The sequence below is a fragment of the Sphaeramia orbicularis genome, chromosome 16 (genome assembly GCF_902148855.1).
Source record: "Sphaeramia orbicularis chromosome 16, fSphaOr1.1, whole genome shotgun sequence".
NCBI classification, from domain to species: domain Eukaryota; kingdom Metazoa; phylum Chordata; class Actinopteri; order Kurtiformes; family Apogonidae; genus Sphaeramia; species Sphaeramia orbicularis.
In genome coordinates this window covers 16,370,458-16,383,925 of record NC_043972.1, presented here as the reverse complement: position 1 = coordinate 16,383,925, position 13,468 = coordinate 16,370,458, and the positions used below count along the sequence as shown (strand labels likewise).

General features: G+C 33.8%; 1 protein-coding gene across 1 annotated transcript in view; it reads right to left on the bottom strand.

The window, feature by feature from the left end:
* The window catches only part of LOC115435523 (glutamate receptor ionotropic, kainate 2), a 756,602-nt gene that overhangs the window by 57,247 nt on the left and 685,887 nt on the right, over positions 1-13,468 (bottom strand). Inside the window, exon 15 of the mRNA XM_030157991.1 lies at positions 8,208-8,458. Within this exon, the coding sequence (XP_030013851.1) occupies positions 8,208-8,458 (251 nt within the window). The remainder of the gene's footprint in view (positions 1-8,207; positions 8,459-13,468) is intronic.

Here is a 13,468-nt window from a genome sequence, read left to right as displayed (position 1 = left end):
TGGTCTAATAATTTTTTTCCACGACTGTACATTTTGTTATGTTCAGTTAATCATATATGTGGCTGAAAGTCAGTTTTTCTTTTTCTTTATTTTGATATAATAACATTTGGATTTCTTCTGAGTTAATAATAAATAGGAAAGTACCATATTTTCATCAAAAAAATGCAGAGGATAAAACAATAAATATCCATAAATCATTTAGGAAAGGTTAAATGTGGAGAGGAAATCAGTTGGAAGTCATGACAAAAATAGTTCCAGATCTTTAAGGGTTAAACACCAACATGTCACCTTGTCTGTTTTCCTCTTTCATGTCACAATTAGTCATTAAAAATACTAAATAACACAATAACAATACAAAAAACTGCATTAAAAGCCTGCATTTTATTTTTGATACAGTATTTACATTATTATTAAATTAGATGCACTAAAATCTAGTCATTTCCAGATTTTCACTTCCACAAAAATCATCAGTCTTCACCATTTATTACTGCACACAGTGAAGTATTTCAGGTAAACTGACAGTGTGGAGATCAGCTTGTTTGGGACGGTGGTGCGTTTAAAACCAGTTCAGGACTTCATAATAATAAACAAACAGAAAAGAAAACATGGAATGCCTACACTGCAAAAATCCAAGTCTTACCAAGTGTATTTTTTTTTTTCATGTTTAGTCAAAATATCTCATCACTTAAATAAGACATAATCACCTGAAGAGTAGCTTTTCAATGAGATATAAGAACTTATTTTTAGACAATAGATCTGGGAAATCTTATTTCAAGAAATCTTATGAAGATAATTTTCACTTGTTCCATTGGCTGATTTTTTTGCTTGAATTAATTAAAAAAAAAAATAAAAATCTTGAATTAAACAAAAAAATCTGCCAATTGAAAAAGTGAAAATTATCTTAGTAAAATTTCTTGAAATAAGATTTTCAAGATTTATTGTCTAAAAAGAAGTTCTTATATCTCACTGAAAAGTTACTCTTCAGGTGATTATGTCTTATTTTAAGCGTGATGAGATATTTGGACCAGAAATGAGAAAAATACACTTGGTAAGATTTAAATTTTTGCAGCGTAAAAGCATTGTTTTTGTCAGTACAATGCCATAGCTATTGACATAAGAACTGAAGTGATTTTGGTTATTATCAAGGAAACCCTGGAAAATGGATAGATATCAGCTCTGAAATTAAACTCTTTTGAGTGATTTTTGTTGTTATCATTATATTTGTCCAAACAAATGGACCTTTAGTTGTACCAGGCATTAAAATGAACAAGAAATTAAAGAAAACAAGAGTGGTCTAATATTTTTTGTTATGTTCAGTTAATCATATATGTATCTGAAAGTCTGCTTTTCTTGTTCTCCATTTTGATATAATAACATTTGGATTTCTTCTGAGTTAATAATAAACAGGAAAATACCTTATTTTCATCAAAAAACGCAGAGGATAAAACAATAAATATCCATAAATCACTTAGGAAAGGTTAAAAAGGTTAAATGTAGAGAGGAAATCAGTTGAAAGTCATGACAAAAATAGTTCCAGATCTTTAAGGGTTAAACACCAACATGTCACCTTGTCTGTTTTCCTCTTTCATGCCACAATTAGTAGTTAAAAATACTAAATAACACAATAACAATCCAAAAAAACTGCATTAAAAGCCTGCATTTTATTTTTGATACAGTATTTACATTATTATTAAATTAGATGCACTAAAATCTAGTCATTTCCAGATTTTCACTTCCACAAAAATCATCATTTATTACTGCACACAGTGTAGTATTTCAGGTAAACTGACAGTGTGGAGATCAGCTTGTTTGGGACGGTGGTGCATTTAAAACCAGCTCAGGACTTCCTAATAATAAAACTCTTCTCTCCTTGTCATCGTCACTAGATGCTGACTCCAAACCTGCATTAAAATACACTCCCTGCATTCAGTTTGATGTGGATTTATGATGTTTTCAATCCACCTCAGTGATAAAGTATGCAAAGACATTTATTGCTGGGTCTGATAAAGATGAATCCCCGGCAACAAGTCTGAATTTTTTAAACTCTATAGGTGACGTCTTTAAATACAGCTGAGAAAACAACTAATGTACTGCTTTACCCTTATGTGAAGGAGACTATGTCACACTCCTCCTCTCTGCGATTGTATTTAGTAGTACCCACACATACTTAAATGTCCTTGCAGTTTACTGCTTAAGAAGGATTTCAGTCCTATCATGGGATTTGTGTGTGATGAAAATGGAAACTAATACCGGCCCTCTCAGCTACTGATGTGCACTGAAACTGCACTAAATCTAACGTATTCTAAAGAAATACAGTCACTCTAGAATATATGATAATATGTCATTAACCCTTTCATGCATGACGTCCGTATTTGTGGACACATAGTTGAAGCTCACTTTCCAAAGGGTTATAAAGGTAATATTCTCCAAACCACATGGGGGCAGTCTCTGTAGATCTTAAGCAATACAATGAAAAAAAGGATCATCTTAGTTTTAGAATTTAGACTGATCTGTGATGTCATAAAGTTAACCTCCAAAGACCTAGCTATGGCTTTTCTGACCACATTTGTGGACAAGAGTTTCACAGTAAAAACAAACAAAAAAACTGTCCACCGTAAACGACATTCCATAAAAATTGTAAATAAATAAATAAATAAATGAATAAATAAATAAAATATATAAAAAATAAAATCTGTCCACCGCAAAGGGCATTCCTTAAAAATTGTAAAAAAAAAAAAAAAAAAAAAAAAAAGAAATAATATAAAAATGATCTTGCGCAAAGGACATTCCATAAAAATTGTAAAAAAAACAAACAAACAAAAAAAACAACAACAAACAAAAACAAAGAAAAAAAAAACTGTCCACCGCATAGGACATTCCATAAAAACTGTAAAAAAAAAAAAAAAAAACAACAACAAACAAAAACAAACAAACAAAAGCAAACAAACTGTCCACTGCAAAGCACATTCTATAAAAATTGTAAAAGAAAAACAAAGAAAAACAAACAAAAAACAACTGTCCACTGCAAAGGACATTCCATAAAAATTGTAAAAAAAAACCCAAAAAAAACCAAAAACAAAAAAAAAACAAACAAACAAAAAAACTGTCCACTGCAAAAGACATTCCATAAAAATTGTAAAAAAAAAAAAAACAAAAAAAAAAAAACACAACTGTCCACTGCAAAGGACATTCCATAAAAATTCCATTAAAAATTCATCTGAAAAAATGTTGCATCATGATGTTTCCAATGCAGGCAATTATTTAATTGAAAAAAAAAAAACCAAAAACCTCACAACTTGTACTTTCCTGGATCTCAGGAGGTTAAATATCTTCTTACTAAAACCATATATTTAAAAAAAAAAAAAAAAAAAAAATCAAAATGCATTTCAACTTTAGCCTAATTTTGAGTAATAAAATCAATCTAAAAAAAAAAAATCTAGATACTTTTTTTTTCATAACTCATGCATGAAAGGGTTAGAGAACTTTTATTTATTTACAGTATTGTGGGTTGGTTTGCTTTAGCTAAACGCATACAATGTGCAGCAGCAAACCCAACATTGGTAGTGAACATTAAAAGTGCCTCCCACTCTGGAACATGTTTGTGTTTTCATGGCCACCTATTGTATTGTCAGTGTTTGTAATGCGGTATAACAGAGTCACGGACACGCTTTAGCTTGTAAGCATCACTGTGATAAACTTATATTATTAACCTTGGCTGCCCTGCCCTCTGGAGTATAATATATTATATTTAACATTATATCACTGCTGTGCTTTCCCATTTATACACAGACACAACCTTGTGCTGCCTATAGACATATATATCCTGGTGAATTCATGTATTTGTTAATATCTGAGTGTATTCACTTAACAGTCGAAGTCAATGGGGATCTGTTACTCATCAGTACAGGGTCACTGGGCCAAATGAAAACACTGTACACAATGGCACAATCAATACAATTAAATGTTTAAGGAAGCCGTTAATGATCACTTCCAGAGAGAAGAACTGTAGAGCTGCTATGAACGGATGTGTATGTCCTCCCAGGAGAGCCCATTACTTTAAAACGAAAACAGTACAGGCCGTCTCCAATCAGCTCTGGTATTGGATAACGGTTCATTTGGTAAACGGCCTTAAGGAGTTTAGGGCATATTTTAACCAGTGATGTTAACAACGGCTGGTTATAGCGTTTAAAACATACAAGTTGATAAAATGTAACATCAAACAAAGCAGAAAACAGTCTTTTAGTATCATAATCTGATCTTAAAACAACAACAAAATAAGAAAAATGTCTGGAGTTTACTAAATATTAGCCATCGCATGTATATACTGCAAAAAACGGGTGTCTAAAAACAAGATAAAAACACTAAATCTGAGGAAAAAGTGAGATATCTGTCCATGCAGCAAGATAATTTCCCTTGACAAGATTTCTTAAATTAAAATTGTTATATTTAGAAATAAGCTCCTTACACTTAAAATACCCGATGGAGAGTATAGAGCTGGTCCAGCTATTGATGTAAGAAATGAAGTGATTTTGGTTATTATCAAGAAAATCCTGGAAAATGGATAGATATCAGCTCTGAAATTAAACTCTTTTGAGCGATTTTTGTTGTTATCATTATATTTGTCCAAACAAATGTACCTTTAGTTGTACCAGGCATTAAAATGAACAAGAAATTGAAGAAAACAAGAGTGGTCGAATAATTTTTATGTTCAGTTAATTATACATGTGGCTGAAAGTCAGTTTTTCTTCTTCATTTTGATATAATAACATTTGGATTTCTTCTGAGTTAATAATATATAAGAAACGACCCAATTTCCATTGAAACATGTAGAGGATAAAACAATAAATATCCATAAATCACTTACAAAAGGTTAAATTTAGAGGAAATACCAGGCATTAAAATGAACAAGAAACTGAAGAAAACAAGGGCGGTCTAATTTTTTTTTTTTTCCATGACTGTATATTTTGTTTTGTTCAGTTAATTATATATGTGGCTGAAAGTCAGATTTTCTTCGTCATTTTGATATAATAACATTTGGATTTCTTCTGAGTTATAATATATAAGAGACAACCTGATTTTCATTGAAAAATGTAGAGGATAAAACAATAAATATCCATATATCACTTACAAAAGGTTAAATTTAAAGGGAAATACCAGGCATTGAAATGAACAAGAAACTGAAGAAAACAAGGGTGGTCTAATAATTTTGGTTATGTATATGTGGCTGAAAGTCAGATTTTCTTCTCCATTTTGATATAATAACATTTGGATTTCTTCTGAGTTAATAATAGATAAGAAACGACCCAATTTTCATTGAAAAATGTAGAGGATAAAACAATAAATATCCATAAATCACTTAGAAAAGGTTAAATTTAGAGGAAATACCAGGCATTAAAATGTAAAAGAAATGAAGAAAACAAGGGTGGTCTAATAATTTTTATGTTCAGTTACTCATATATGTGGCTGAAAGTCAGTTTTTTCTTCTTCATTTTGATATAATAACATTTGGATTTCTTCTGAGTTAATAATATATAAGAACAACCTGATTTTCATTGAAAAATGTAGAGGATAAAACAATAAATATCCATAAAATCACTTAGGAAAGGTAGAAAAAAATAATTTGGAAGTCACAACAAAATAGTTCCAGATCTTAAGGGTTAATCACCATCAACATGTCATCTTGTCTGTTTTCCTCTTCCCTCTTATCGTTATATTTGTCCAAATAAGTGTACCTTTAGTTGTACCAGGCATTAAAATGAACAAGACATTAAAAGAAAACAAGGGTAGTCTAATAATTGTTGTATGTATATGTGGCTGAAAGTCAGATTTCTTCGTCATTTTGATATAATAACATTGGATTTCTTCTGAGTTAATAATATATAAGAAACAACCTGATTTTCATTGAAAAATGTAGAGGATAAACAATAAATATCCATAAATCACTTACAAAAGGTTAAATTTAGAGGAAATACCAGGCATTAAAATGAACAAGAAACTGAAGAAAACAAGGGCGGTCTAATTTTTTTTTTTTTTTTCCATGACTGTATATTTTATTTTGTTCAGTTAATTATATATGTGGCTGAAAGTCAGATTTTCTTCGTCATTTTGATATAATAACATTTGGATTTCTTCTGAGTTAATAATATATAAGAAACAACCTGATTTTCATTGAAAAATGTAGAGGATAAAACAATAAATATCCATATATCACTTACAAAACGTTAAATTTAAAGGGAAATACCAGGCATTGAAATGAACAAGAAACTGAAGAAAACAAGGGTGGTCTAATAATTTTGGGTATGTAATTGTGCTGAAAGTCAGATTTTCTTCGTCATTTTGATATAATAACATTTGATTTCTTCTGAGTTAATAATAGATAAGAAACGACCCAATTTTCATTGAAAAAATGTAGAGGATAAAACAATAATATCCATAAATTCACTTAGAAAAGGTTAAATTTAGAGGAATACCAGGCATTAAAATTAACAAGAAACTGAAGAAAACAAGGATGGTCTAATTTTTTTCCATGACTGTATATTTTGTCATGTTCAATTAATCATATATGTGGCTGAAAGTCAGTTTTTCTTCTCCAATTTGATATAATAACATTTGGATTTCTTCTGAGTTATAATATATAAGAAACGACCCGATTTTCCTTGAAAAATGTAGAGGATAAAACAATAAATATCCATAAATCACTTAGAAAATGTTACATTTAGAGGAAATACCAGGCATTAAAATGAACAAGAAACTGAAGAAAACAAGGATGGTCTAATTTTTTTCCATGACTGTATATTTGTCATGTTCAATTAATCATATGTGGCTGAAAGTCAGATTTTCTTCTCCATTTTGATATAATAACATTTGGATTTCTTCTGAGTTATAATATATAAGAAACGACTTGATTTTCATTGAAAAATGTAGAGGATAAAACACTAAATATCCATATATCACTTACAAAAGGTTAAATTTAGAGGAAATACCAGGCATTAAAATGAAGAAATTGAAGAAAACAAGAGGTGGTCTAATAATTTTTTCCGCGACATTACAAAAAAAAAAACTAAAATATTATTGTACAAGGCGATAAAATGAATCACTGCACACACATTATTAAATTCTAACATATAAAGAATCTCTAAAAGTCCGTGTGCATCACCTGTACATAGTTTAGACGTCTGTTCGAGCTAAATCGACCTTAAGAAAATATACGACAGCGTTCTTTGAATGTACTAAAATACTTTTTACCAGCGAATCAGTTATATACGGATATATTTATATATGTTATTTTTACATCAAATGTTTTATGTACTGTATATACAACTGCACTTAGCCTTTAGATGCAGGCAATTATATGAACAGCTCTCTCCTGTCAGGGCGTTTGCTGGGTTGTTTTTTTTTTTTTTTTTTTTTTTTTTTTCCATATCGTATTATGAGCTAAACTGCACAGATACAAAGAGTGAGAATAGGTACAGTATAAGCAGATGGCAGTTTGCAGAGTGGAGATGGACAGCAGCAAAAGGGGGAGAGGGTGGGGGTATGCGTTAGTGGATGTGATCAGCTGGAGACGTGGGTCATGCGGCGCAGCAAACCTCAGCAGTGCATCATGTGTCTGTGCGCAAACTGAGTGACGACACTGCCTCAACTCCATCAGTGTTTTTTTTTTTTTTTTTTTTTAACTTAAATACTTGAATAACCCCCCCCCTACCACCCCACCCCCACCCACTCCCCCCTTTCTCATTTTCCTCTGGAGTGTTCGGAAACAAAAAAAAAACAAACAAAAAAAAAAACAGCCATTTTGGGGGGGGCAGTTATCATGTTAGATTACAATAGAAAAAAAGTGTTCTGGAGTTTGTCTTGAGGTCATTTGAGATGGTGGTTATAGTCTAGCTTGGATCCGTGGTGACAGCAGAATTCCTCACGTTTCATATCTCGTTGTCGCCATTGGGCCTAAGTGAATAAATGCAAAGAAACCAACCCTTATCTTACTGCATACGATAGAGCACTGTCATTATAGTGTCAGCTTCTGCAAATTGGCAGATGATCTCTATTTGAAAAAAGATGAATATATTTAGCATATATTTTGTTTCATTTTCGTTAGCAGCGTTTATTTGTCTTGGCCATGAGGCTGTGTGCTGACAGTAAGAAATTCTGCTATCATGCAGATGTCATGTCCAATAATGCAGGGAATGTCAGAGCGTGGTTCTTACCTTTTCCAGTTGTGCGTTCTGTTTGGACTTGTAGAGGAACTCTCCCACGGCCACGAACACAGACAGGACCAGTCCGGCGGCCAGGACGATGAAGATCCCGCCGATGTTCTGCACCCCCAGGGCGCTGGCCTCCTTGCTCTCCTCCTCGGGGCAGCCGTTTCCACGCCACCACTTCTCCTTCATCATGTGCAGCTTCCCCTCCTCCTGCAGCTGCAGGATGGCAATGGTGATCTTATCTCTGTACGGAGAGCCTGGAGGAGCAGAAGAGGAGGAGGAGGAGGAAGAGGAGGTCAGATCAGAGGGAGCAACAGGAGGTGGAGAGAGAGAGAGAGAGAGAGAGAGAGAACAGACAGAGACACAGGAGGGACAGGGGTCCAGCAAGGCTTTGGTCACTGGAGGTGTCCTTCCTTTCCTTCCTTCCCCTTTCTTTCCTTCCTCCTCTCGTTCGCTGTCTTCCTCCTTTCTTCCTCTCTTCTTCTTGACCTTTCCTTCCTTTCCTTCCTTCTTTCCTATTTTCCTGCTTTTTTTTCCCTTTCCTTCCTCTCTTCCTTCCTGTCCTTCCTCCTTTCTTTCTTTCTTTCTTTTCTTTCTTTCTTTCTTTCTTTCTTCTTTCTCCTTTTCTTCCTTCTTTCCTTCCTTCCTTCATTCCTTCCCTACTTTTTTCCTTCCTCCCCTCCTTCATTGCCTTCCTCTCTTCCTTCATGACCTTCCTCCTTTTCTTTCTTTCTTTCTTTCTTCTTTCCTTCCTTCCCTACTTTTTTCCTTCTTCCCTTCCTTCATTGCCTTCCTCTCTTCCTTCCTGACCTTTCCTTCCTCTTTTCTTTATTTTTATTCTTTTCTTTCTTTCCAACATCTCATCCTTCCTGTCCTTCCTCCTTTTTCTCCTTCCTCACTTCCTTCATTACCTTCCTCCTTTCCTTGTTTTCTTTCTTTCCTTTGTCTCTTCCTTCCTGTCCTTCCTCCTTCCTCCCTTCCTTCATTACCTTCCTCCTTTCCTTCCTTTCCCTGTTTTCTTTCTTTCCTTTCTCTTCCTTCCTGTCATTCCTCCTTTTCCTCCTTCCTCCCTTCCTTCATTACCTTACTTCTTTCCTTGTTTTCTTTCTTTCCTTTAGCTCTTTCTTCCTGTCCTTCCTCCCTTCCTTCATTACCTTCCTCCTTTCCTTCCTTTCTTTGTTTTCTTTCTTTCCTTCCTCTCATCTTTCCAGTCCTTCCTCCCCTCCTTCACTTCCTTCCTTCTCTCCTCTCTTTCCATCCCATTCCTTCTGTCCTTATTTTCCTTCTCTTCTTTCTTTCCTCCCTCTTTTCCTTCCTGTCCTTCCTCCTTTTCTTCCTTCTGTCTTTCTTTCTTAAGAAAATACTCTTAAATATGAGCTTATTTTTTTATTTTGTTTTATTTTATGAAAGTCACACAAATTTGAATGCAATAAAAAATAAGGAGTTAAAATAACCAAAACATGACAGATTTTTTTCTTTTGTTTTTCATATTTTGACACTTAATGTGCTCTATTTTAAGGGCAAAAACCAAACCATTGTCTTTTTTTTATATTACTGATTTATTTTTTGACCATGAAAAATACGAAAAAGAAAAACCCTTTTATATCAATTAAATGTTTGTATATTAAAAATTAAATCACAAAGCTCCTATTTTTCACTTTCCCATAGCTATTTGTAACAAGAATATCCAGGCACTAAAACTTACACAGATGCACAGTTTTGAGGATCTGAATAAAGTATTGAATATTTTGATTTTTCATTCTTTACACGTTGTGTTGCGATGAAGCACAACAGGTGGCTGTTGAATAGAGGAACGGTTTTACATACGATAAAATCCATTTACGTGTTTGACTGTAAAAAAAAAAAAAAAAAAAAGCTAATTGTTATTAAATTGTAATTAACAGGGGTTTTTTTTTTTGTTTTTTTTTTGCATATTATCTATATGCAGGTATTGTTAAAATGTAAGAAAACATCAAATTAGCATCATTAAAAATGTTTTTACCTCATAGTATATCAGTAAATACATGTTTCTTTGCTTCTAAAATGAAATGCATGATGTCCAGCTGAGTGGACATTTTTGTAATTCCATGAAAAATAGGTTAATTAAAAAAAATTCGATCACATGCCTATAGAGGAATAAAAACACTCAAGAAAAAAAATCTTGACTGAGGTTCTCATAATTCGTGCATGAAAAGGTTAAAGGTGCATGTACATTTGAGTATGTTTACAGCTGTTCATTCATCAAGACTACAGATAACTTTAATTTTATGTTAGTCAGTTATTAAACCTTGGCATCAATCGATAATAGCAGTGGAACCACAGTATTTACGGGCATAGATTAGATCTGTTTATAACACAGTTACTTTGTAGAATCTGTGTTTACTTTGCTGATTAGACCTCTTTAACAGCTGTCAAATAGCCGCTAATTGGTGTTTAGCTTTATATGTCATATATTTACCCGCAGTGTTTGTCATCCAGATTAAGTCGCTCTACAATCAAAATCAGCCTGACAAATACTTTTTATAGGGAATTCAGCTACATGAACTAGCCTAATCATGGATCTATGGGATAAAGCAAATCATTACATGTGCATATTTACTGACACTAATCCTCATGAGAATTCCAAAGTAGATGTCAGTCACCACATCACTCAGTTTCCTCCTGATTCTCCACATTTGTTGGTAGGAACTACTTTTGCATTGTGTTTCTTAGACCCAGTGTCAGTATCCACAGAGACGCTCCAGGTCTAACAGTCTGTCCTGTTTAAGGCGGCCATACACTGTGCGATTATTTCGATCGTTGCACGCAGCTCCATCTCAAACTGTGCGAATCAGTCGTACAGTCAGGCTCACGATTCCTGTTCTCACACTGTACGGATCGACGCTCGTATGCGACCTGACTGCTCACACTGTAGGACCATACACCACAGGACGCACGACACGTTTGAGTGTTGTATCCGGAAATACAACGTTAAAATACCAAGGAATCCGTAAAAGTGCATAGACGATTGTGTATTGGCGTGAGTCACGAAATGGTAGTGCTAAACAGAAACCAACGAGCTGCTTTGGTAATATGTGCCATTATCTGTGAGGAATCAAAAAAGAAGAAAAGACAACGATGTGTTTGGTGCAGGAACTGGTTGGCCAGATGTGGACAGTATGGGCTGTCAATCCTACAGCAGGAACTAGAGGTAAGCTGCAACAGCTAAACTGCACTAGGACAACAGCCAGCTACTGTTAGCTTGTACGCTACTGTACGCGTCTGTGTTCGCGCATGCACAGTGTGAGAATTTGAGGCCCATCGGTTCGTGTCACTGCTTTGACAGTACGATACCCTCACGAGGAGCGAGCAGGATTTCAAACAGCTCCGTTTTCCTTGCGAACACACGATTGCTGGTCGTGAGGTGGTCGTGAGGTGCTAATCGCTTCTCTTTACCCCATGTACACTGCACGAAGCACGACACACGATTAGAGGCACATCGGGCCCGATCCCAGAAATAGTCGCACGAGTGAGAAATCGTCTCTAAACTCGCACAGTGTAAGGCCGCCTTTACAGATTAAAAACAAGTGGTGCTAGGCACAACAAACCCCGCCCCCCGCATGTATTGTTGCTTATTTTGGCATCGATCCAGCTGATGTCATCATATCATATCAATTGCCTCTATATATGGGTCAAGTTTGAAGTAAACTGAAACAAAACTGATGTTTTTATAGACATGTGAAATTTTGACCATAAATAAATAGAAATAGAATTTTTTTTTTCAATTAATAAAAAATTCAAACTTTGACATGCTTTTCCTAAAATGTAACCACATCTATTCTTGTACACTGTAAGCCCGGATAAGTAGAGTAAAAATTTGAGGCAAGTGATTGCACTTAAATGATCGACTAATCAGTTGGTTTAAGTAGGTTCAACTTGAATGCTAAAAGTATTGAACTTAAACTATTAACCCTTTCATGCATGAATTATGAGAACCTTAATCAAGATTTTTTTCCTGAGTGTTTTTATTCCTCTTTAGGCATGAAAAAAAACAATGTGATTCAATTTTTTTTTTTTTTTTTTTTTTTATGAACCTATTTTTTATGGAGTTACAAAAATGTCCACTCAACTGGACATCATGCGTTTAATTTTTGAAGCAAATAAACATGCATTTACTGTCATACAGTGTGAAAACTATGAAATAAATGTTTTTTTTAATGTTGCTAATCTGATGTTTTCTCACATTTTAACATACTATAATAGTAGTTATAACTCACTCAAATAATATGCAAAAAACAACAAAACACAACAACTTAAAAAAACAAACTGTTAATTACAGTCTAATAACAACTAGCAATTGATTTACACTCAAATATGTTGCTGCGGATCAGGTTTATCAAGAACAGGGATGTTACAGTAACAGTATGAATTGCAGTGCATTATGGGATGGTGCATAAGTATCCACTGTGTTGGTTGATATGCAAGTAAAAAAACAAAATCCATGAATATACAAGAGAAAAGCTGTAGAATAACTGTCCACTGTAGTGACCACTGTGCATGAAAGGGTTAAGTAGAAAACACTAAAAGACAAGTTATTTGTACTTTAAATCTGTTTTAAAATCAACCCCACTATCCAACCATTCAACTCAGCATTTTAGGTTACACTGACTAATTTTCTCAGTTGCAGCCAGATTAATTTATCATTGATTTAACAACTTTTTTTTAAGTTAATCAAACTCAAAATCCTATTTTTGACCAAAATAGCTTTGAAACTATTCAACTTAATATATTTTAAATGAATAGAAACTAACTCAACGCCACTTGCCAGTACAGGAAGTGCTTTTAATTTGACAAGACATTAAGATTTCCATTATACAATAACAGCCTTAGATGAACAGGAAAGCCATTGTTCTTCCTATGGCTCTGACTCATGGTGCAGCTCTACAAAAATACAAAAACAAACACAAAAAGGCCAATAAACACTGTCATACACACATTAAATCCAAATTAACACTAACTCCACAACCCCACTGAACCCCTGCACAGAAAAATAACACATTTTCAACAACATGCCCAATACCCACAATGCAATGCGAAGATAAAAAGGTGTGGTCATGACTAAAACTTAGTGATTTAATTCCATTCTACTTAAACTTTTTTGTACTTTCAACTACAGGGTGGGGAAGCAAAATTTACAATATTTTGAGGCAGGGATTGAAAGACAGTGTATGACCAATTAGTTTATTGAAAGTCATGAGAATTTATTTGCCACAAGAAAATTTACATAA